The sequence below is a fragment of the Larimichthys crocea genome, chromosome X, assembly GCF_000972845.2.
Source record: "Larimichthys crocea isolate SSNF chromosome X, L_crocea_2.0, whole genome shotgun sequence".
NCBI classification, from domain to species: Eukaryota; Metazoa; Chordata; class Actinopteri; family Sciaenidae; genus Larimichthys; species Larimichthys crocea.
Window position 1 is genome coordinate 9,935,950 of NC_040020.1, and position 25,658 is coordinate 9,961,607.

The following is a 25,658-nucleotide window of genomic DNA, read 5'->3' on the forward strand; positions in this document are numbered from 1 at the left end:
CCATGGTTTGCCAATTCCCCCTTTAATTTCCTGATGTTCTACATAGTGTAAACTTTACAAGTTGGTTCATACACTGTAAAAATAAATTAATAGATTATATGGTGAAAAAACTGCCAAACAGTAAAAGACCGTAAAATATCCCATGAAACATGACTGTGTTTTCCTGCATACAGTGAAACAGTCATATTTCAAAACCGTTATTTATATATATATATATATAGGGAATTTATACAGATATTTCATATACAGACTGTAATAGACTATTTTAAGGTCTTTTACTGTCATGGTTTTGCAATTTTTCACCATAAAATCTATAAACATTTTAAAATATGGAATAAATCGCCAACCTTATTGTGAAATCAACAGTACTAATATCCTTCTACTGTATATTAGAAAAGTTTTTTATTACGGTAAAATTCTGGTAAAAACAACATTTTCTTTTCTTCAGGCTTGAGGCTGACACAACAATTTGAGTTATGTTCATAACTAATCCGTGCTCCTGCATCTCTCTCAGCATCGTTTAAGATAGTTATTGATTACTGTCTAGTCCGCCGTGACATGCATCTGCAGGAAACTGCATTGACCTATGTAAAGTGCTGTTTGTAAAGCATCAATCTGCCACACCAGAGTAACAGGAAAGTAGGTCAGGGAAATATTCCCTCTGCTGCGTAAAATTTGTACGTGTAAAAAAAAAAGTTGTTCAGGCAATGATCGGGAAGCTGAGAGACTGCTGCGATATTTCTTGTGATCTTTTGGAAAATGTCAAATTAACCGTCTTTAATGAAATAATTAGAGTCTAATTGGCATGATTATACTTGTATCAGCAGCTGAGGGATAAATACAGTTGTGTGTGTAATTGTTTAACTGTGGCATCCAACTGAACAAACCCTTGTGTGTGTGTGTGTGTCACTTTACAGGCCTGTATGGTGTCAGAAACACTGAGCTGTGACCAGAACAGCTCACCACAAGACCGTCTGGGCCCAGCAGGAAGTACCTCTGTATCTACTTCCAGGTCAACCTCAGACGTCATGTGGATCAGATGTCTGCTCTTCGTCTCGACCTTGTTTGCTCCCATCGCCATTGGTAAGATCCAAGAAGCACGGCGGGGTGCAGAACCGAAACACCACACACACACACACACACCCACCACACTGCTGCTTTCACACGTCGCAGCAGGACGGCACAGGTGTGCACGATAAAACGAATGACGGCTGAATCCCATTTAGCTGCTTCAGTTTCAGGGTCCTTGTATTGTGCACGCTGGCATGACTCAAGGCCTGACGCGGACACGACACATCACGTATAGGCGGTGCAGAGCGGTGTGTGGTTTTTTTTTTACCTGCACACACACTCTTGTCACGTCTTTGTCGCCATGGTCGCGTGCCAGCTTCACTGTGGCACGCCGAGGGCCTTGCCAATGATAATGCAGTTGGTTATGCAGCGTTAGAAGTGTAGGCTACATTAACTGGTGTGAATTAATAAACTGGATCGTTTTAACTACAGGATCACGACTTGATTAATTGATTTTAATTGGAATGTAAAACACCCACAAGGCTGCTGAGTCGCATTGCCTCAGACACAATGAGGTATATGTTTTAATCATTTTTAAACAGATTTTGTTCATTATTCAGCGGTTCTACGCAGTTTTTTTCCCGTCGGAGGGACGCTGGACTGCACGTAGAGAAGGATCTGCGGTCGGTGCGGCAGCCTCCGCGTGTTTTCAGCCGTTTACCGGTCCTCGACCAGAAGAGAGCCGGCGTTAATGTCGTTAGTAACACCTGCGCTCGTCCTGCTCTGACAAATCCAAATGTCAGATATTATTTGTTGCATCCAGTGTTCCTTCCAAGCGTGTCCACTTAGAGACACAGTTGTACATAGGGCTGCAAAGGGGCGGAAGTTTCTGATAAATTTCGGAAACTTTCTATGGGAATTAATTCACTGGAAATTGTGGGTAATTTAAAACAACTATCATATCCAAACATAATCTAAACATCTAACATCCAAAAACATTTAAACAGATTTATTTGTAAGTAGAACTTTATCAAGTTTGAATATTTTATTGAACAATATTATGTAGTCCAGTCTCTGTGTGCTCTGGGCTCTAAAGTGTGGTCCAGGTACAGAAATCACCTGTGCAGGTAGAGGGGGGCGTGGCTTCAATAGTCCTCTGCTGTAAGCAGCGTGCTATGTGCATGTGAGAGCAGATATCAAGTGCACCTGCATGAAATCTGGTTGTTTTAGTCAAGATTATCCTAAAATATATTTTCCACAACTATATTTAAGTTCCCTGTTAAAGGACCAACCTTCATTTTTGTTTTACCGGTTTTCTCATAAGTTCCGTTAATTCCCATTGATGCACATGCAATGATTTTCTCTAAAGTTTGGATTTATTTTATAGGCCCAGAAGTACAAATTGAAGTAATGATCTGTACACCACTTGACTCCTTATCCACTCCCACACACTCAAACACTGCGCAGCTGCAAAAACCAAGAAAACACACTCACTAACACTTCACTTCATTTACACAGATCTGCTGTCTTATTTGCGGTGCACGTTTATATCTTTCTCTGTCTCATTCTTCTGCCTTCTGTCTCTCAAACACACACACACACACACACACATTTACACCACACACACAACATGCACAAAGCAGATGCAGCCCCAGTAGGTTGTCTGTATGTTCCCCCTCTCCCCTGTGAGGTGGGCTTTGAAGACTCCAAGAGGGAGCTCTGGCCCCTTGGACTTAATCCTATTAATGGCTGCTGTCAATCACACTGTTGTGAGGAAGCAGTGGAGTGTCCCCACACGTGCACACACACACCAGAGTCAAGCATGTACTTGTTCACATGCCCGCTGACACGCATGTGCACAGATTATACACTCTCAGGGCTGAAATGATGCACGACCGGTGGACTCAGACTCACAGGCAGCCACTTAGACACATGCACCGGGGGGCTTTGCTTTAACACCGAGAGATGAGTTTCAGTCAAAGGTATTTGCATCAATGTCTAAAAATAAGTCGACATATGCAAATCTCGCTGTTTATATTAGCAAGGATTATCTTAAACAAAGACAGTTTAGCTTGAGGACACACGGCGGAGAACACGCCATCTTTTCCCACCGAGCCGTGTCTTGTCGTTACTTCAGGGTTATGCGATGACAAATAAAAGAGAACAGACAGAAACTGTGTGTATGTCTCTGACATGAGCGGGGTTTAACCTGACGGGCCGGACTTGTTGATGCGTCTAATATTCGTACATATGAGTTACCTCAAAGAAACTGTTGCAAACACTTTCACAAATTCCACTTTTCTCAGCTCTAAAGGTAAAGGCTGTTTGTTATTCCATATTTTCTCCTGTCAACAAATACCATGAAAAGACAACAGCCGACCATATATTATACATCGTCGCCTGTGGCACTGACACTCTTGCTGGATATTCCTCGAAACATATTCTCAATAAAAGGGAAAGAAACTTCTTAAAGTTGCCCGAGCTGTGAAGTAATGCATTTCAAAATAAAGCACAATACCCGTGACCCTAATAAAGTCACATGTCACGGAGTTCATTTATGCGTTTTTAATATATATATTTTTTTGCACAATGATAGAAAAAACATCTGCACGCTTCGATCGTGCGTATTCATTCATCGAGGCGGCTTCTTGGGAACCTATTTCAATAGTCCCAAGGGGGAACTAGGTCTCTGACCAAAGGTTCGCCCTCATAAAATCGCACAGAGTTGGAGAGTATGCAGATGGTTTTCCAATCATACATTAAGTCTCAGCTCCAGCACGTCCAACAAGCCTCTATTTGGCGAGCAGTGATCTTGTAGTTTTTTAAAGACAAGAATAGACTTCTATAGGACAAAGGAGGAAAAAGGCTTTGGCTGCACGGCCAAGTTTGTAGGATCAATTCATCTTCGGTTTGGTTTTTCCAAAAGGATTTATTGACTGTAAGAACAAACTTACATATTACGAGCCCAATGTTTTAAAATATCTTTTGCACTTTAAGAAATGTGTCGTTTTTGCTCTTACTCAGAAGAGCCACATTTAAGACACCGGCACTGGCCAACGCTTTGGCAGTTCGAGTGAGAGATCACCTTTTAATCCTCTCTCCTCCTCACCCTCTCTTTCTCCTTCTTTCCATCTATCCAACCTCTTCGACCACTCTCTTGTTCTTGGCCCAAATGTAAAATCGATATCCTTTTGTTTCAGGCCCCCTGAGGCAATGAGAGTGTCTGAATAAGATTGTCTTGTACAGTCCGTCGCTGCCAACTTTCTGTCACCACTTACACAACTAATGACAGACACATTAACATGCACTTGCCAGCTCACACATTATTGCATGTTTGCAAAGACGGAGAGCTAAATATTGGCGTGCGTACTTGTACGAGTGTGTGTGAGTGTGTGTGTGCATCATGCAAGAAGAAGGAATGAAGTGACAGAAACGTGTGCAGAGCGAGGCAGGTTAGACGAGTTTCGGGGGTGCGGCTGATGTAAATAGATGAATTCAGAGGTGAGAGACGAATCAGGTGTTTTACTGCTGCTCACCAAGGCAGAGTGGCTTTTAACTGGAATACAGAGAGACGTCCTTGTTTGCATGTTTGTGTCATAATTCTGTCCTTATGCCCAGTGGGGCAACGCGATGTAAGACATCTGATCCAAAGCCAGTCTAGACAGCTGTCTTCTAATTCTGCGTATTGATCCTCTCATGCTTCAATTGACCCTCTCTTCAAAATTTACATTCATGCTCACAAGGCCGGACATGATGCAGCCATTGAAAGACTAATAAACTAACACTCATGTTAACACAGTAATGACCCACTGCCCTGAGCGCTCACACACACACACACACACACACACACACACCACACCACACACACACACACCACACCACACACACAGACAGAGTCCTTCAAACCACTGCTGAGACACACATCTTATCAGAATGTGTGCTTAAGGTCTAATCATAGCCCGCGGTGATATACGTGTGTGTATTCATTGCGAGGACATTTTCAGTAAATGTCACTTATATATCAGTCTTATCTCTAAGCCAGCTCCTGCCCATTATCAGCGCAGTGCCCTCAGGTAACCAGCGCCGCACAGATATCGGCTCCGCGGGCTGCGGATCTCTTCCTCTAACATGTCATCACACGGAACATTTGTATGCACGCGTGTGTTTGCATTGTGTGTGTGTGTGTTGATGTGGTGAAGGGCGGTATTAAGCAAGCCGGGCAGAGTGTCATTGAGCTCATTCAGATTCTCTGCAGCGTTCGTGTAACCATGACGCTCCTGCAGCCAATGGGAGAGCCGAGGGAGGGAGTACAGGGTTGCTATGGTTATAGTGACAGGGGAAGAGCGAGGATGGTGGTGCTGCGCCTTGATTTTCAGGGATGTTGTAGGTGGCAGGTAGCTTATGATCACTGTGTGTGTGTGTGTGTGTGTGTGGTGCATCCACATGTGTAGCACGTGTGCCGAAATGATGTGCAGGGCCTTGACAGGATGTGTTCTTCAATAAAAACAAAATGAACAGAAGAACAAGCAGTCACAGTCGCTGTACCTGCTGTCACAAACTACACACGCTATCAGATTTAATATATTTTATTTGTTTATCCGACAGGGACATTGCATATTATGTATATTGCTCCTGATATAGATAAAACTCTCAGATGAGGTGCTTTGGCAGGTGTAGCCAGTGACACGCAATATGAAGCCGTGTAAAATAAATCTACATACACAGTAGGGCTAGTTGATGACAAAGCCAACACACAAGGAACACCTCAGCTGATAACCTATCTATCAAGGGATGATAGCTGATGCACCCGGGGATCGCTGCGCTCAACAGCAAGAAAAACAACATCCAAGCGACAAGCACAACAAGCGATCCCTGGGAACATGCACACATCCCACGCCAGCAATATCACAGCACCCTGCTCTAATCACAAGACAATACGTGTGCAGTGTTCACAAAACACAATTAAAGGATAAAGACACGGAAACATGTGACATATTCTTTCATTATGTTGATATATATCAGTGCAGGTAGCTTCTTTTTTGTTTTTGGGTGACAATGGCGCACACTATGATCACACAGCAGAGAATGTTGTTATGTGAGTTTACTGTTTTTGTTTTTTTAATGAATTGCATCGTTGATAAAAATACAATTAGCTCTTCCAATAACACAAGTGACACATACAACAGAAACATATACATGCCTATACATAACATACATACAACAAAACACAAAAAAAGTTGCATGACAGTCTGGATACTAATTAAAGGATAAAGACACGGAAACATGCATGTACATGCCTTATACATAACATATATACAATAAAACAACAACAAAAGTTGCATTACAGTCTGGATACATAATGAACATCAATACATTTCACACTTTGAGCCCGATGCGGAATGCCAAGCGACGTGAAACATCTCGCACCGTATCATGTTTTTATTCCACGTTTAGCGTTTGGTCTTTCTTTCTTTGGATTGTTTCGTATTCAGCATCTCGTTTCTTACTCTCACCTGTATCAGGGAATTTATACAGAATAAAGTGGTATTTCATATTACAGACTGTAATAGACTATTTTACGGTCTTTTACTGTCATGGTTTGGCAATTTTTCACCATGAAATCTATAGACATTTTAAAATATGGAATAAATCGTCAACCTTATATGTGAAATCAACAGTACTAATATCCTTCTACTGTAATATTAGAAAAGGTTTCTATTACGGTAAAATTCTCGTAAAAACAAATTTTTCTTTCTTCAGGCTTGAGGCTGACACAAACATTTGAGTTATGTTTCATAACTAATCCGTGCTCTCTCACAGCATCGTTTAAGATAGTTATTGATTACTGTCTAGTCCGCCGTGACATGCATCTGCAGGAAACTGCATTGACCTATGTAAAGTGCTGTTTGTTAAAGCATCAATCTGCCACACAGAGTAACAGGAAAGTAGGTCAGGGAAATATTTCCCTCTGCTGCGTAAAATTTGTACGTGTAAAAAAAAAAGTGTTCAGGCAATGATCGGGAAGCTGAGAGACTGCTGCCGATATTTCTTGTGATCTTTTGGAAAATGTCAAAATTAACCGTCTTTAATGAAATAATTAGAAGTCTAATTGGCATGATTATACTTGTATCAGCAGCTGAGGGATAAATACAGTGTGTGTGTAACTGTTTAACTGTGGCATCCAACTGAACAAACCCTTGTGTGTGTGTGTGTCACTTTACAGGCCTGTATGGTGTCAGAAACACTGAGCTGTGACCAGAACAGCTCACCACAAGACCGTCTGGGCCCAGCAGGAAGTACCTCTGTATCTACTTCCAGGTCAACCTCAGACGTCATGTGGATCAGATGTCTGCTCTTCGTCTCGACCTTGTTTGCTCCCATCGCCATTGGTAAGATCCAAGAAGCACGGCGGGGTGCAGAACCGAACACACACACACACACACACACACACACACACTGCTGCTTTCACACGTCGCAGCAGGAGAGGCACAGGTGTGCACGATAAAACGAATGACGGCTGAATCCCATTTAGCTGCTTCAGTTTCAGGGTCCTTGTATTGTGCACGCTGGCATGACTCAAGGCCTGACGCGGACACGACACATCGCGTATAGGCCGGTGCAGAGCGGTGTGTTTTTTTTTTTACCTGCCACACACACTCTTTGTCACGTCTTTGTCGCCATGGTCGCGTGCCAGCTTCACTGTGTGCACGCCGAGGCCTTGCCAAGTGATAATGCAGTTGGTTATGCAGCGTTTAGAAGTGTAGGCTACATTAACTGGTAGTGAATTAATAAACTGGATCGTTTTAACTACAGGATCACGACTTGATTAATTGATTTTAATTTGGAATGTAAAAACACCCACAAGGCTGCTGAGTCGCATTGCCTCCGACACAATGAGGTATATGTTTTAATCACTTTTAAACAGATTTTGTTCATTATTCACACGGTTCTACGCAGTTTTTTCCCGTCGGAGGGACGCGTGACTGCACGTAGAGAAGGAATCTACGGTCAGTGCGGCAGCCTCCGCGTGTTTCAGCCGTTTACCGGATCCTCGACCAGAAGAGAGCCGTCGTTAATGTTGTTAGTAACACCTGCGCTCGTCCTGCTCTGACAAATCCAAATGTCAGATATTATTTGTTGCATCCAGTGTTTCTTCCAACCGTGTCCACTTAGAGACACAGTTGTACATAGGGCTGCAAAGGGGCGGAAAGTTTCTGATAAATTTCGGAAACTTTCTATGGGAAATTAATTCACTGGAAATTGTGGGTAATTTAAAAAAACTATCATATCCAAACATAAATCTAAACATGTAACATCCAAAAACATTTCAACAGATTTATTTGTAAGTAGAAGTTTGAATTATTTTATTGAACAATATTATGTAGTCCAGTCTCTGAGCTCTAAAGTGTGGTCCAGGTACAGAAATCACCTGTGCAGGTAGAGGGGGGCGTGGCCTCAATAGCCCTCCTGCTGTAAGCAGTGTGCTATGTGCATGTGAGAGCAGATATTCAAGTGCACCTGCATGAAATCTGGTTGTTTTGGTCAAGATGATGATGAAATATATTTTCCACAACTATATTTAAGTTCCCTGTTAAAGGACCAACCTTCAATTATAGTAAATTCACGGTTTATTCCCATAAATTTCCGTTAATTCCCATTGATGCACATGCAATGATTTTCTCTAAAGTTTGGATTTATTTTATAGGCCCAGAAGTACAAATTGAAGCAATGACTGTAAACCACATTGACTCCTTATCCACTCCCACACACTCAAACACTGCAGCTGCAAAAACCAAGAAACACACTCACTAACACTTCACTTCATTTACACAGATCTTCTGTCTTATTGCGGTGCACGTTTATATCTTTCTCTGTCTCATTCTTCTGCCTTCTGTCTCTCTCACACACACACACACACACATTTACACCACACACACACACACACACACACATTTACACCACACACACACATGCACAAAGCAGATGCAGCCCCAGTAGGTTGTCTGTATGTTTCCCCCTCTCCCCTGTGACGGTGGGCTTTGAAGACTCCAAGAGGGAGCTCTGGCCCACTTGGACTTAATCCTATTAATGGCTGCTGTCAATCACACTGTTGTGAGGAAGCAGTGTGAGTGTCCGCACACGTGCACACACACACACAGAGTCAAGCATGTACTTGTTCACATGCCCGCTGACACGCATGTGCACAGATTATACACTCTCAGGGCTGAAATGATGCACGACCGGTGGACTCAGACTCACAGGCAGCCACTTAGACACATGCACCGGGGGGGCTTTGCTTTAACACCGAGAGATGAGTTTCAGTCAAAGGTATTTGCATCAATGTCTAAAAAGAATAAGTCGACATATGCAAATCTCGCTGTTTATACTTAGCAAGGATTATCTTAAACAAAGACAGTTTAGCTTGAGGACACACGGCGGAGAACACGCCATCTTTTCCCACCGAGCCGTGTCTTGTCGTTACTTCAGGGTTATGCGATGACAAATAAAAGAGAACAGACAGAAACTGTGTGTATGTCTCTGACATGAGCGGGTTTAACCTGACGGGCCGGACTTGTTGATGCCGTCTAATATTCGTACATATTGAGTTACCTCAAAGAAACTGTTGCAAACACTTTTCACAAATTCCACTTTTCTCAGCTCTAAAGGTAAAGGCTGTTTGTTATTCCATATTTTCTCCTGTCAACAAATACCATGAAAAGACAACAGCCGACCATATATTACACATCGTCGCCTGTGGCACTGACACTCTTGCTGGATATTCCTCGAAACATATTCTCAATAAAAGGGAAAGAAACTTCTTAAAGTTGCTCGAGCTGTGAAGTAATGCATTTCAAAATAAAGCACAATACCCGTGACCCTAATAAAGTCACATGTCACGGAGTTCATTTATGCGTTTTTTAATATATATATTTTTTTGCACAATGATAGAAAAACCATCTGCACGCTTCGATCTGTGCAGTATTCATTCATCGAGGCGGCTTCTTGGGAACCTATTTCAATAGTCCCAAGGGGGAACTAGGTCTCTGACCAAAGGTTCGCCCTCAATAAAATCGCACAGACTTGGAGAGTGTGCAGATGGTTTTCCAATCATACATTAAGTCTCAGCTCCAGCACGTCCAACAAGCCTTTATTTGGCGAGCAGTGATCTTGTAGTTTTTTAAAGACAAGAATAGACTTCTATAGGACAAAGGAGGGAAAAGGCTTTGGCTGCACGGCCAAGTTTGTAGGATCAATTCATCTTCGGTTTTGGTTTTTCCAAAAGGATTTATTGACTGTAAGAACAAACTTACATATTACAAGCCCAATGTTTTAAAATATCTTTTGCACTTTAAGAAAATGTGTCGTTTTTGCTCTTACTCAGAAGAGCCACATTTAAGACACCGGCACTGGCCAACGCTTTGGCAGTTCGAGTGAGAGATCACCTTTTAAATCTCTCTCTCCTCTCACCCTCTCTTTCTCCTTCTTTCCATCTATCCAACCTCTTTCGACCACTCTCTTGTTCTTGGCCCAAATGTAAAAATCGATATCCTTTTGTTTCAGGCCCCCTGAGGCAATGAGAGTGTCTGAATAAGATTGTCTGTACAGTCCGTCGCTGCCAACTTTCTGTCACCACTTACACAACTAATGACAGACACATTAACATGCACTTGCCAGCTCACACATTATTGCATGTTTGCAAAGACGGAGAGCTAAATATTGGCGTGCGTACTTGTACGAGTGTGTGTGAGTGTGTGTGTGCATCATGCAAGAAGAAGGAATGAAGTGACGGAAACGTGTGCAGAGCGAGGCAGGTTAGACGAGTTTCAGAGGTGTGTGGCTGATGTAAATAGATGAATTCAGAGGTGAGAGACGAGTCAGAGTGTTTACTGCTGCTCACCCAGGCAGAGTGGCTTCTAATTGGAATACAGAGACGTCCTTGTTTGAATTGTTTGTGTCATAATTCTGTCCTTATGCCCAGTGGGGCAACGATGTAAGACATCTGATCCAAAGCCAGTCTAGACAGCTGTCTTCTAATTCTGCGTATTGATCCTCTCATGCTTCAATTGACCCTCTCTTCAAAATTTACATTCATGCTCACAAGGCCGGACATGATGCAGCCATTGAAGGACTAATAAACTAACACTCATGTTAACACAGTAATGACCCACTGCCCTGAGCGCTCACACACACACACACACACACACACACACACACACACACAGAGTCCTTCAAACCACTGCTGAGACACACATCTTATCAGAATGTGTGCTTAAGGTCTAATCATAGCCCGCGGTGATATACGTGTGTGTATTCATTAGCGAGGACATTTTCAGTAAATGTCACTTATATATCAGTCTTATCTCTAAGCCAGCTCCTGCCATTATCAGCGCAGTGCCCTCAGGTAACCAGCGCCGCACAGATATCGGCTCCGCGGGCTGCGGATCTCTTCCTCTAACATGTCATCACACGGAACATTTGTATGCACGCGTGTGTTTGCGTGTGTGTGTGTGATGTGGTGAAGGGCGGTATTAAGCAGAGCCCGGGCAGAGTGTCATTGAGCTCATTCAGATTCTCTGCAGCGTTCGTGTAACCATGACGCTCCTGCAGCCAATGGGAGAGCCGAGGGAGGGGAGTACAGGGTTGCTATGGTTATAGTGACAGGGGAAGAGCGGGGATGGTGGTGCTGCGCCTTGATTTTCAGGGATGTTGTAGGTGGCAGGTAGCTGTATGATCACTGTGTGTGTGTGTGTGTGTGCATCCACATGTGTACGCACGTGTGCAGAAATGATGTGCAGGGCCTTGACAGGATGTGTTCTTCAATAAAAACGAAATGAACAGAAGAACAAGCAGTCACAGTCGCTGTACCTGCTGTCACAAACTACACACGCTATCAGATTTAATATATTTTATTTGTTTATCCGACAGGGACATTGCATATTATGTATATTGCTCCTGATATAGATAAAACTCTCAGATGAGGTGCTTTGGCAGGTGTAGCCAGTGACACGCAATATGAAGCCGTGTAAAATAAAATCTACATTACACAGTAGGGCTAGTTGATGACAAAGCCAAACAACACAAGTGAACACCTCAGCTGATAACCTAATCTATCAAGGGATGATAGCTGATGCACCCGGGGATTGCTGCGCTCAACAGCAGAGAAAAACAACATCCAAGCGACAAGCACAACAAGCAGGATCCCTGGGAACATGCACACATCCCACGCCAGCAATATCACAGCACCCTGCTCTAATCACAAGACAATACGTGTGCAGTGTTCACAAACACACAATTAAAGGATAAAGACACGGAAACATGTGACATATTCTTTCATTGTGTTGAATATAATCAATGCAGGTAGCTTCTTCTTTTGTTTTTGGGTGACAATGAACAGACACTATGATACTAGACAATACCCGAATGTTGTATATGGTAGAGTTACTGTTTATTAGTTTATTAAATTAAATGAATTGCATACTGTTGATAAAAATACAATTAGGTCTTCCAATAACACAAGTGACACATAAAACAGAAACAGAAACATGCAATATACATAACATATATACAATAAAACAACAACAAAAGTTGCATTACAGTCTGGATACATAATTAAAGGATAAAGACACGTAAAAATGTGACATATTCTTTCATTATGTTGAATATAATCAGAGCGGGTAACTTCTTTTTTGTTTTTTAGGTGACAATGGACAGACACTATGATACTAGAAAACACCAGAATGTTGTATATGGTAGATTTGCTGTTTATTAGTTTATTAAATTAAATTAATTGCATATTATTGATAAAAATAGTGACACATACAACAGAAACATGCAATATACATGCTTATAGATAACTTGTATACAATAAAACAACTAACACTATAGGACGGATAGATCTTTTTCACGTGCAGACATTGCAGGAAGAGCGCAGGTGTAAACGCTAACATTAAAAAATGACTTCATTCTACTTAGGTGAGCTACTTTCTGGTTTCCTGGTACTTTGCATGCTGGCACCGGGAGGCTTGATGGAACTGAGCCATCCTTTAGACAAAATGTGTTTCACCTGTGCTTTTTCCTGATATGACAAGCCAAAAAGTCTGCTACGGAAAAAAAAGAAAGCGTGATAGCAGCACCTGCTGCAAGGTGAGCGTCCCAGAAGTAGAGCGGCAAACATGTTTTATTTTTTTGGCTGCAGCTTGTTTTGTCTCTATGAAGAGCATATGCCCCATCGTATCTCCATGCACCACAAAGCACGTTCAACTTATAGGATATCTTAATTAGTCAATGGCAACTTGATTGCTGTTTGAACTTACGGATGCTTCATCGTCCACCAGGCTTCATCAGTTCCTGCTCATTAAACCAGGCCTGACTGCAGTAAGAAAGACCTGCGACAGATCAGCAGCTTCATTCACGTTGGAATTAATGACACGTTATTTCAGTACAGTAAGAGTGGATGCATGCATCAAATCTTCCAACTTCTGAGAATAATTAGGCATTGCCATCTTTGAATAATCTCTGCAGCACTTAATGCCTGTTGAAATTGCCAGGCAATTACTCTCTATCTGGAGTGATGTCTCAAACTGCTAACTGCAAAAACAGTAATTACCAAGTCGGTTCACTCGCGACAGTGGACATGCCCTTATGAAAAATCTTCTGTGATGCTATTGTTTTCGTATAGTGTGGATAATTAGTCTATATGACGAGGGTACAAATGCAGTTTTAACTGAACACAATCTGTGCTTGTACAATTTAGGCCTCCAGTGCACACCCCTACAGATAAAGTCTAGTATTCCAGCGAGCAGATGAGACGATTATGTCAAATATCATCTTTGTACAAATGTTTACCCTTTGCACGTCTGTGTGTGTCCAGCCTATGGCCGTGCCCCTATCCCCATGGCGGTGGTGCGCAGGGAGCTGTCCTGTGAGTCCTACCCCATCGAGCTGCGCTGCCCGGGCACGGACGTCATCATGATCGAGAGCGCCAACTACGGCCGCACCGACGACAAGATCTGCGACTCGGACCCCGCCCAGATGGAGAACACGCGGTGCTACCTGCCCGACGCGTACAAGATCATGTCACTCAGGTCAGTGCGCAGTGTGTGTGTTTGCAAGAGTGTGAAACCAAGTGTGGAAAGTTTCTCCTTTTGAGAGGACTGTGGAACAAAATTGGACAACCACGGTGAAAGTAATTAATTCTGTGTATTGCTTTGTTAATTAAGTTTGTCCCATGGTACGCTTGGTGCAAAATGCACAAGGCTGACTCACTGAACAAAGAGCTTCAGCCAAAACTGGAACTCTTTGAATTGTTTTGTTTGCTCTCGCACAGCAGAGGAGACAGACATCTCCAGCTACAGTACCCGCACGGTGTCAGCTGTTCATTTAGCATTCATCCTGCTGAAGTATCAGTGTCGAGCTCTGCATTACTCACACGTTAAACCGCTTTCACAAAGTCGACAGCAAACAACGGTGCCGCGCACCTGTCAGACATGAGCGTGATGGTTGGAAAAGGGTGATGGAAGATCTGTGGAAACCTGTGAGCGGTACAACGGCATACAACTGCAGAACCTTATCAGACAATGGAAGTGACTCAGGTGACACTTCCTCTACAGCCGGGTCGGTGTGATCTCGTCCTCTATGGACGGCGCGGCAACTGAAGCTGTGACGAGCGCTCCATGAGATCGGCGTACGTAGTTTTGATTTTCTATAAGAGTGTAACGATGGCGAGTTCACTTTGCTGCTGCGAGATGCTAAAAGAGCCATTAAGACAAGAATCTTCTAAATTAAGCACTTGATAGATCTGGGTTAGCCGAGATGCCCTGACTCCCGGCCAAGTTTAACTAAACTAACCCAGTCCCACGGGCTTAAACTGGACAGTTAAGATCTTAATATAATGTATAAATTTAATTTTAGGCTCGTGGATATCGATTATATCTGTGGGGTTTATGTCTCACTTAACCAGCCTGGTTTTAGGAGTCTTGGATTATCATACAAAGTACATTTAATTATTAGCAAATCTACCTGTTTTTTATTGAATCATGAGATATAATAATGTCTGATTCTGCCAAAGCTCTCATATCTGCTCATTCACTGAACTCTGCACAGCGGTCACTATTCCTCCAAATTACAGATGCATATCCTCCGGTCTGCACTCGGCATTTGGACTCTTTAGAATCATCAAATCCTGGACGCAGACTAACTCTCTCAAAGTCAACTGTGACAAATCAGACTGGATCATCGTCGGCTCCCAAATCCCCTCACCAAAGCCACAGACAGTTTCTGTCTAACCATCACCGTCTCCACACTCCCCTCGCAGTCGCAACCTCGGAGTCATCTCTGAATATCACATAAACCTAAAGAACACCGCGCATCACTCTCCTTCTTTATTCACACCTTCATCACCTCCAGAATTGAGTACTGCAACAGCATCCTCTACGGCACACCATCCAAAACTCTCCAGACTCCGCCGCGCTGCCCGGTCCTCCCTGAGGAACACTCTGAGGAAGTTTTGAATCTTGATTGACGAGCTCTGCGATCGCTCCATCAGTGTCGGACGGCCGTTAACCTGGATTACGCTGATTTCAATCTGAAAGTAGTAAAATAGCTTTTATTAGGCTGTCGCGCTCGGTGGAAACATGTAGGACAGCCTTCACGTTGATATGTTTAAACATAGATTTTTTTTTTCTGGTGCTAAATGTGTGTCATTCCAGTGTTTTGGCTGATTTTGTGAGCTCGTTTCTGATTCCATCCCCCTTTTTACTTTTTTACGTTGTTGCTCTTGTTTACCTCCACGCCCAACAACTTTCGGGCAGGTGCGATGATGAGAGCTAACTGGAAAATAATCGCCGAACAAAAATAGGGACGAGGAGAAAGGAACGCTCCGTGTAATGAGAATGTCTGGATATAAATAATTCATTAATGTCACCATTTTTCAGATCACGTGCTCCTGTGACTTTGAGCGCTCTTTCCTGCTGTCCCATTATTTTGTCTCTCGACTTTTTTTGTCATCTTTCTCTCTGCCTCTCCCGTCGCACCACCTGTCCGTGTCATGTGGCGGCCGCTCTGATTGCGATTGCTTCGGCCTGGCTCCGGCTCCGGCTCGCTCCGCTCCTCCACTGGCTCTGGCAGCTGCAGCTTGTGTGGCCACTCTCTTACAGCCCTTGCCATCCATAATTTATACACATGCGCACCCACACACACACAGATACACACAGCATACACTGCCCAGGGGCTACACCAGACTTTAAGCTCCAATTAGCAGAGCCAGAGGCCAAACTTAATCTTGAGGGATCCTCTGTGGAGGTGACTCAGACCGGAAACAACTGTTTATCACATTTTCAGAGCGTACACGTGTGTGTTCGTGTGTGTGTGTGTTGTGAGATGATATATGCTCATGCACACCGGTTGTAGTGTGTTTTAAAAGCATGACCTAAATGCACACAGCGCATCCTTGAATGTGCGCTCATGCACACGTCTAATGTGTGTTTGTGAACTTGTTAATGCGTGCTGAAGGCTGCATTGGAGACACATTGCGGTGTGACTTTTAGCTCCTTCCCATACTAACACACCCATCTTCTTCTTCAGTCTGTTTCAGCCTGTCTGCTTTCCACTCTGTCATTCCCTCTATGTCTGTATCGTCTGCTTTTCAAGCCCAGCTCAACCGGCTGATAAAATCAGAGCATGTTCCGCCTGCCCAGTGTTTCCTCAGTATCACATTCTCTCTTTGTTTTCCTCTCTACCACTCTCCAAGGCGAGGGAGTGTGTGTGTGTGTGCATGTATGTTTGTGTGTGTGTGTGCGTGTGCCCATACCACATAATTGGTCTTGATATCAAAGCCTCATATCTCCAGAGGGTCTCACAAGGCTTCTCAGGCAACCTAGAGAGGACCTGATATCGCTGCATTTCCCAGATTATCTCCCCATTGGGATGCACTGGGTTGAAGGGGAAACAAAGCCACGGCCATGAAAGTTACGCTTAATCTGTTTTAGTGATATACTGGCCTCAGTTCCATGACTCACTTCACTCCCATTTTATCGCGCCCTGAACAGGAAATGCCTCTATTTCAAAATGGCTACTGAGAATTCTTTGTTTTTAAGCTCTGTCGTGGCTAATTTACACTGTAAACCGGTTTCTGTGAAATTCACAGTAAGTAACTGGCAGGTGTTGACAAGTAACTAACTGTAAAGAAAATCACAGTAATTAACTGGCAGCTGTTGACAAGTAACTAACTGTAAACAAATCAAAGTAAGTAACTGACAGCTGTTGAAAAGTAACTAACTGTAAACAAATCAAAGTAAGTAACTGGCAGCTCTTGACAAGTAACTAACTGTAAAGAAAATCACAGTAGGTAACTTGCAGCTGTTGACAAGTTACTTAGTGTAAACAAATTCACAGTGAGTAAATTGCAGCAGCTGACAAGTAACTAACTGTAAAAACAAAGTAAGTAACTTGCAGCTGTTGACAAGTAACTAACTGTAAAGAAAATCACAGTAAGTAACTGGCAGCTGTTGACAAGTAACTAACTGTAAAGAAAATCACAGTAAGTAACTGGCAGCTGTTGACAAGTTACTAACTGTAAAGAAAATCACAGCGAGTAACTGGCAGCCGTTGACAAGTTACTAACTGTAAAGAAAATCACAGTAGGTAACTGGCAGCTGTTGACAAGTAACTTAGTGTAAACAAATCAAAGTAAGTAACTGGCAGCTGTTGACAAGTAACTTAGTGTAAACAAATTCACAGCCAGTAACTGGCAGTTGTTGACAAGTTACTTAGTGTAAACAAATTCACAGCGAGTAAATTGCAGCTGTTGACAAGTTACTTAGTGTAAACAAAATCACAGTGAGTAACCGGCAGCTGTTGACAAGTAACTCTACAGTACATATTGGTTACTGTCATTTTCACAATAACTCTACAATCACTGTAGTTTTGTGACTGAATACATGTATACTGCTGTGAAATGGTTTACAGTAATTACTTGGGCACAAACACAGTAAATTACTGTGGATTTCACAGCTGAAATTTACAATGTAGGAATTACCTTGATTATTTAACAAAGAAAACACACACATGCTTCTGATTTCTATGGTTTCACTGGGCTCATGCTGGCGCGAGCCTCCTCCTCTGCACTCTGTATGTGTCTTCCTAGAAATCAGGATCAATTTCATTGTGTTTTTCAAAGCACCCGCTACGGCGACAAGGGTGTGGTTGGGTTGAGTGTACGTTAAAGTGTCACCGGGGGAGAGTTATATAAGGACAACAGAAGTGTCTGAAGGTTTAGGTTGTTCAAATTCGGCACAGGGAGGGAGCCGCGAGCCAAAAAATGGTGAAATGCCACCAAGTTATAGCGATCTATTGACATTAAAGTGACTTGATGGCTTCTACGGAGATGCTTCACAATGCACTCCTTGTCCCTTACTGACACTTGAGTGCTTCATGGACGAGTACCTTTCAGCGCTCTCTCTCTCTGTCGATCTCACACACATGCATTCAGGTACTCGAGGCTGCTGCGAGTGTGGACACACTGAAGAATGTGTAGACACAAACTCTGTTGTGCTACCTCTGCCACAGCTACCGCACTGGAAAATTACTTCTGGACTTCAAACACCTCCACACCGCCTCTCCCCACCTTGTCACCTTGTTTGCCCTTCTCCCTTTCTCTCTATTGCCCTCCACGCTCCTCTCCCTTCTCGTGAAGAAGTCCCTCAACACAAAGGGAGACCACTCTGACAGGAAAGACAAGGGCACAGGGAGTTGTTCTCCCTTCCCTTCCCCTCTCTCGCCATCTCTCACTCTCTTCTGGAAGTGTTAAATAACATACTTCATCTATTATTCTCATATCTGCCGCTTTTTTTTGTTATCTCCATTTTTTTTTTGCCACTCCATTTCCAGCTTTTTCTTCCCTCTCCCCTTTACTCAAATTGCCTCTCACCCCCTACTTCTCACCCTCACTGTCACTTTTTCTCTCTCCCTCACCATCTGTTTTAGTTTTCATCGCCTTTTCCTGTTTTTTCCATTCGCTCTTTCTTTTCTTTTTTTTTTTCCGTTTTCCCAGCCCAGGGGGAAAGGTAAGGCTGCGGCTGAAATACAGAGGGCTTACGAGGCCTGTATTTCACAGAATCTCTTCTATGTTTTGGCTCCCGTCTTGACTAAATGCACCAGGGATGAAGGCAGGAGAGACATCCAAAGGTCTCTAGATCAACTCCCAGCCTTCATCCTTCAGTGGCCCCCAGGTGCCCGATCGCTGTAAACACACACACATAAAGAAACACACATTCGTGAATATCCGTACTCACTCGTACAAACGAGAGAAATCGAGAGTTGCTCATCAGCTCGGTCAACTTATTTCTCTTTCAGAACTGAGTCTCAGCCTTCAAAGCGCGTGTGAACATCTATAGCTGCACGCGTGTTACGGCGCGCGCACATTTGAACCGTTCACACGGGAGCCTGTAAAGAAAAACCTCTGAAGTTCCTTTTTCCTTTGACTCTCTGAATTATAGAAAAGCACTTGAATCATAGACTGCAGTGTAGTGCTATCCATGAGCTGCTGCTGCTGCTGCAGTCCAGGACTGTGCGACCAGTGAACTGTGCCAGTACAGTCTGGCACTTTTTTTTTTCTTCTTCTTCTTCCCGAGCCATACCTGCGCTTCATCTGTCTTCTCCATTCGAATTTGACTCTAATCCATCTCTGTGAACACCGACCGAGAAGGAGAGCGAGGCGGAACAGATAATGACAGACGCACAGATAAATAAACGCTCTAAACCTTACATAAATCTTACATTTTTGATCATTATTCCAGCCCAGCGACTCTAAGCACAGAAACAATATTATCTGCTAAATTGAAGTTTTGCACTGAGGCGAAGAAACAATATTATCTGCTAAATTGAAGTTTTGCACTGAGGCGACTGAGGCTGCGATTACTGTGTGTTTTCTCTGTGTGTGTGTGTGTGTGTGTGTGTGTGTGTGTGTGAGCGTCTTGCAGCGGTGGACTCACCAGGATATTTACAATTATACCTTATTATATCTCTCTCTGACTTCTTCTGTCTCTTTCTGTTCACTCTTCTTCTCTCCTCCCTCCATTAACTATCCCGCTTCCCACCGAATGAGGTCATATCTGGAAATGTCCTACTTAATGCGTGTGTGTGTGTGTGTGTGTCGGTGTATGTATCCATGTGTGTGTGTGTGTGTGTGTGTCTGTGCCACCCTCATGCACAATAGTCACCACGGTTACAGGAGATGCCCTGCGGCACCCTGGGGGCCCAACTGTCACACTTGCTCAGTGCGGTAATTAGGGCCCACACACATGCATGCATATGTACACACACACACACACACACACCTACAGACAGATGCATATATCTGGAGAGAAGTTGAAGTGGAGATGGACAGATTGTGGCATGCAGTCAGTCTTGAAACACATATGCAGAGACTTTCCTTCAGCCGTGTGACAGCGATGAATACAAATGTTCTTTTGTAATCTCATCAACACATAATATTACTGTCCGTCAAACGTCGCCACCCACTCGCCAGCCGATATACGTTCACCCTGACTGACAGCTGTGCCGCTCTCCGTATCTCCACATGTCAAAGCCTCCGCTGTCTGACCCTCTTCTCCTGTCGCCACAGCTCTGCTAACCTTAGTTATCATGCTTCACCGAGCACCTAAGCTACACGGCTGCCTGAGAATAGTTTGAGAATGGTCTAGACATCACTCTCTCTCTCCCTCTCTTGCTCTATCCCTCATATACACACACACACACACACTCTGACCCATCCAAGAGATGTGAGTCAGCGCCTCAGACATGCTGCCATGTACACAGTCACTGACTTCCAGACTGACTTTTGACATTGAGGCACAAAAAAACCAGACCAGGACACGAGGAGCAGCCCTCGTTCTCCTTCCCTGCACATGCATACACCCAACAGCAGCACGCTCTGTGTATGTGTGTGTGTGTGTGTGCATCATGAGGTGAGCTTGACTAAATCTTACAAGACAGTGTCTCGGCGTGGTGTGGCTCTGTCATCTTGTTGGCGGGCGATGGCGTCTTAAATGCTGATTTTTTTTTACGGCCCGGCTGTCTGAAACGCTGCTCGTCTTTTTTTTTTTTTTTTGTAGGATTTGGAGTTTGTGCGAGCAGGTGGTCCTGGATTAAACTGCGGAGAAAGAGGGTGTCACATAGAGAAACATGAGCACACACACACGCACAGATGTAAGGCAGAGAAACATATGTGGTGGGGTGGAGGTGGGGGGGGGCGTCAGCACAGGAATGTTGCTAGGTGGATGCGGGAGGAAGACTCGCCGATTGTGTCCTGGAATTGGACGACATGGAGGTTGCCATGGTAACCAGTGGAGGAGAGGAGAGGAGAGGAGAGGAGAGACGGCGAAGCTCAAAAACTACTTGGCCGTGAGCCTGCTCGCAAAGAAAGAAAAGGCCATAATGTGTTTGTGTTAGCAAGATTTGTGTGCCTCCGAGTATTATAGGACAGAGTGTTATGAAGCGCTTTTTTCTCTCCCGTGACAGAAAAATCAAACCCGATTCACTATCACTGACCAAATAGATGCATTTCCAATGGACCCATGCATCCAGTTTCTGTCAGGGTTACAGTTATTATTAAGCGGGGGATGCAGAAATATGTGCACGCGTCTCCTAAATGTGCCAGTGCGGCGGCTAATTCCTTTGACTCTGACTGCAATTTGTTGGATTCAGGATCAAAAAATCCGGTTAGTGTTCGAGCACACTTAACGTAAGTGGCTGACTTGAGTGCATGCATGAGAATATCGGGTGTACGGGGAGGTTCAGCCTCGTTTGACAGGATGCAAGATAAGTAGTGTTTGTGCTTAAAGCATATATATCTATATACCATATCACATGTTATGTGTCAGAGTGACACATGCTCTGAAAGGGACCGTGAGAAAAAATGGGAGAGAGTGACATCCTCCAGCCAAATATTAATAATGCAACACATTTCAAAGCTTTTTCCCAGGAGGGAAAACAACATTATTTTACCTGGGCCTTGTCTGACAGGCTGTTCGAGAGCTGACAGAAACGCATTCAGGGACCGCAGAGGAATGTGTCGGTGTTTGTGTGTGTGTGTGTGCGTCTGTGTGTGTGTGTGTGTCTGTGTGTGTTTGTGTGTGTGTGGGAGAAAGAGAGACAGATCTGTCATTTCTTTAAGTGTGGTGTGGTGGTTGCCGGCTCAGAATGTGATGTGCCTGCTTTCACCATACCCCCGTGGTAGACACGTACACACACACACACACACACACACACACACACACACACAGACAAAGACACCTGTCTTTTTTCTCTTACCTCTGTCAATCACGACCTCCTGCGTCACTCTTCAATTACTTACCAGGTCCTCTGCAGTTTCCCCTCCTTTTTTTTTTTTATTCCTCCTGTTCCCATCACTCCATTTGTCCATCTCCAAACAGCCCCACTGTATATGTGTGTATAACCGCATCAGGGAGCTAATAAAGCAGAAATGAGGCCAGTAGAAGCCGAATCTCATAAGTGATGTGTGTGTGTGTGTGTGTGTGTGTGTGTGTGTGTGTTAGAGGCAGAGGCAGGGAGAGTATGGCCGGTCTAACAGCTTTTTATCCTGTAGCGAGATACAGTAACCACGCTCTGTCTGCTGTCAAATGGGTTTCCTGAACTCCCGCAGGACATAAAGAGCCCTGTGAAATCATCTCCCCTCCTTCTCCTTTTGTTATTTCCACAAACTGTCTTTTATTTTACGCCTTTCCAAGCGCTCAACTCCCTCAACTTCATTTCTTTTCTTCCTCTCAGTTTGCAGATTTTAATTTCATTCCTTTTCAAAAAACGTTTCAAGCTCGTAGAACCTATCTTTATAAATATTGTTTGTGAAAATTGTGTTTTAATCTTGCTGCCTAAAAGATGACTAAAGCTATTTATTTGAGTTCCTAGCAGATCGACAGTAAACACTGGAGGATTCATGTTCTTTACAAAGAAGTCCTCTCCAAAGGTCACTCCACTTCAGAGCGCGATGAAAACAGACAAAATGGATTCTCCATTCGAGAAACCGTAAACATGTTATCGCAGGGCAAATATGTGACCCTCGCCTGTATCTCGCTGGTTTTACATCAACGACTTCACCTTCCACGTTAGTTTCAAATCATTTCAGTCCGCAGGCCGAAACATCGGCAACGTTTCTCTCCTCGTAGCCTCGGAGAATCAGAAAATCTGTTTTCTGCAACTCACCTCACGGTATGGGGAGAACCAGCCCGAGAAAAAAATGAAATGGTGACATTATGTCCATATTGCATGTTCTGACCATTGCCCAATTCTCAGAGGGAGTTCTGCCGAGAGACTTCTCAATATTCTGAACCGTCGGTGTTCCTGCTGGTGTGAGAAGACGGAGAGGAGCCAAGAAGAAAGTCGGTAACGCCGTTACGAGACACGTTGCAGAGCAGATCCGTGTGTTCAGTTTCAAAAAGGAAAGATCTCCAAATGTTCTTTTCTTAAATAGTGAATTAAGACTTTGCATCGCTGTTAGGTAATTGTGCGATTGTTAGCAGAAAGTTGTGTTGGTGTTCTACTTCTGTGTTCACAGTGGATACATTTCACAATCTGACATTAAAACAAAACGTCCAAAGAGAGAATTCAGACTCCGCCTTTGTTAGTTTGTTTGATTTATCGTCCCCCGGAGTTCTTTTAGGTGCAGCCTATTTTTTAGTCTCCTGTAATAATGTTTAAGAAGGCCTGTTGTTATCACTAGTCATCTTTCAGCAGAGCCGGAGCGAAAGCGGAGCTTCCAGGCTCTGTTCCAGACGTAAGAAGAAAATCAAAATCCCGCAGACGTTCACAGGAACAATAAAAGTACAGTGCAGTCTTTGTCAGCGGTGTGTCGTGTGGCTTACTTCATGTGTAAGACAAGGATGATCTAATATCTGTTTATTTAATACTTCTACGCTTTAGTTTTAAACAAAGCAAACCGTTTCCCATAAGTCCCAGACCTTTGTGGCTAAACGCCACGACTCGACAAAAAGAGGGCAAGCCCGTGGGCGAGTCCGGGGTCTGCGGTTCGCTCAGACTGTCTGTAATAACAGGAGGACTGAACGCTGTGGAAGTTTTAGATTGCAGAGATTAAAAGCTGCAAGAAATGGACAAATTGCTTCAGCGGAGGAGCTTTGGTGAATTTTCTAGATGTAGTTTATCTTTATTTAACTTGTTAAGAATCAAGGTTTCATAAATATTCCATCACAGTTTTCATAAATATCTTTTTTTTTTCTGGAAGAAATGCTGAACGCGAGATTATGTGAGCTGCAGAAAATTCCCCCGGACTTGACGTCAACGGCTGCAAACAATTCTGTTTACCGAGTTGCTCATCCAAATCTCTCTGAGTCTGAAGAAAATTAGGGAACTTGGGGAGCTCACATTTTGCATTTCATGCTCTCGTTTCATCACCCGTCACAGGGTTGGTTCAGTTGTTATCACACGACCTGCAGAAATATCTAGTTTTATCGAACGAGCGTATCGGTTGTATCTTGTATAAAGTTGATCTTAGGGTTAGTGATTTGATTCCACATGTGGAAGTATCTTGTTATGTCCACCCATAACTGATTATCCTTATCGGGGTCGTGGGGCAGCTGGAGCCGATCCCAGCTGAGAGGCGGGGTACGCCATGGACGGGTTGCCTGTTGATTATAGTGATCTCTAAAATGAATGCAACATAATCACATTTATTTAGTTATTACCAGCATCAGTTTTCTTTATCTGTACACACACCGCTGTGTGTGTGTGTGTCCATGCAGCACAGTCCACTGTGTGTGTGTGTGTGTGTGTGTGTGTTCCAGACATTCACACAGGACGTTTGCATGTGTTAAGCATGTTCACACAGCGTTGCCGATGACTGAGAAAGTCTTTGAGTGCTTTGACTCTATTAGAATGTTGACTCCAGAAGACTGCTGAGGCTTTGTGCGTCACTCACTCTCAGACACCTCTTTCAACTCATGAGGATTAGTTCCCAGCTCTCACTCGCTCTGTAATTATATAGTTCTTCAACACATCTGCATCCGAGCACACACACACACACACACACACACGCAGAAATATTTATTCCGGTTTTGCGTCTTGCACACACACACATGCACGTCGCCGCCATCAGCCAGCGTCAGCCTCATCAAATCATCAGTCAGTCAGTTATGTTTATACGAGGGAGAGAGACGGAGAGACGGAGTGAAGGGAGGTCTGCCAAACAAAGTGAAAAACATCAGAGACAATAACAGCAGCAGCACCCACTGCAGCTTCGCAGCTTTTTCCTCCCCCTGCCTGCCACAGCTCGGCTTTGTTAGCCCAACACTTTGTTTGTGTGTTTCCGCGAGCATGTGTGTGTGTGCGTGCATGTGTGTGTGTGTTGCACGTTCGCATGGAAGAAAGCCAGCAGGCGAGGCGGTATCCAGGCCACTGCCTTGTTTTGATGTGGTCATGCTAATTAAAAAAAAAAGGAATACCAAGAAAAACACACACTTATACATCGAGCTCTTTCCATTTTTTTAAAAAGAACGTGGAGGAAAAAAAAGGTGTGTGTGAGGTCTGCGTCTGCATTCATCATCGGTCGGGATGCGGAGAGGACGGGAATTGTGAATTTCTGCTGATGTTTTTATGTTTTGTTCAGGCCGCTGCCGGAT

At 43.8% G+C, this 25,658-nt stretch overlaps 1 protein-coding gene and 1 long non-coding RNA gene across 10 annotated transcripts in view; both read left to right on the forward strand.

Annotated features, from left to right (window-relative positions):
- Positions 1 to 1,079, forward strand: part of LOC113746482 (uncharacterized) — a 27,531-nt gene extending 26,452 nt beyond the window's left edge. Inside the window, exon 3 of the long non-coding RNA XR_003462909.1 lies at positions 918 to 1,079. This is a non-coding gene — a long non-coding RNA (uncharacterized LOC113746482). The remainder of the gene's footprint in view (positions 1 to 917) is intronic.
- Positions 1,080 to 7,230: 6,151 nt separating this feature from the next.
- adgrl3.1 (adhesion G protein-coupled receptor L3.1) overlaps positions 7,231 to 25,658 on the forward strand; it is an 88,968-nt gene continuing 70,540 nt past the window's right edge. For all 9 annotated transcript variants that reach the window (XM_027282319.1, XM_019256381.2, XM_027282320.1 and 6 more), the window contains exons 1-2: positions 7,231 to 7,400; positions 13,883 to 14,096. In XM_027282319.1, the coding sequence (XP_027138120.1) occupies positions 7,241 to 7,400; positions 13,883 to 14,096 (374 nt within the window). In that variant the 5' untranslated portion in view covers positions 7,231 to 7,240. The remainder of the gene's footprint in view (positions 7,401 to 13,882; positions 14,097 to 25,658) is intronic.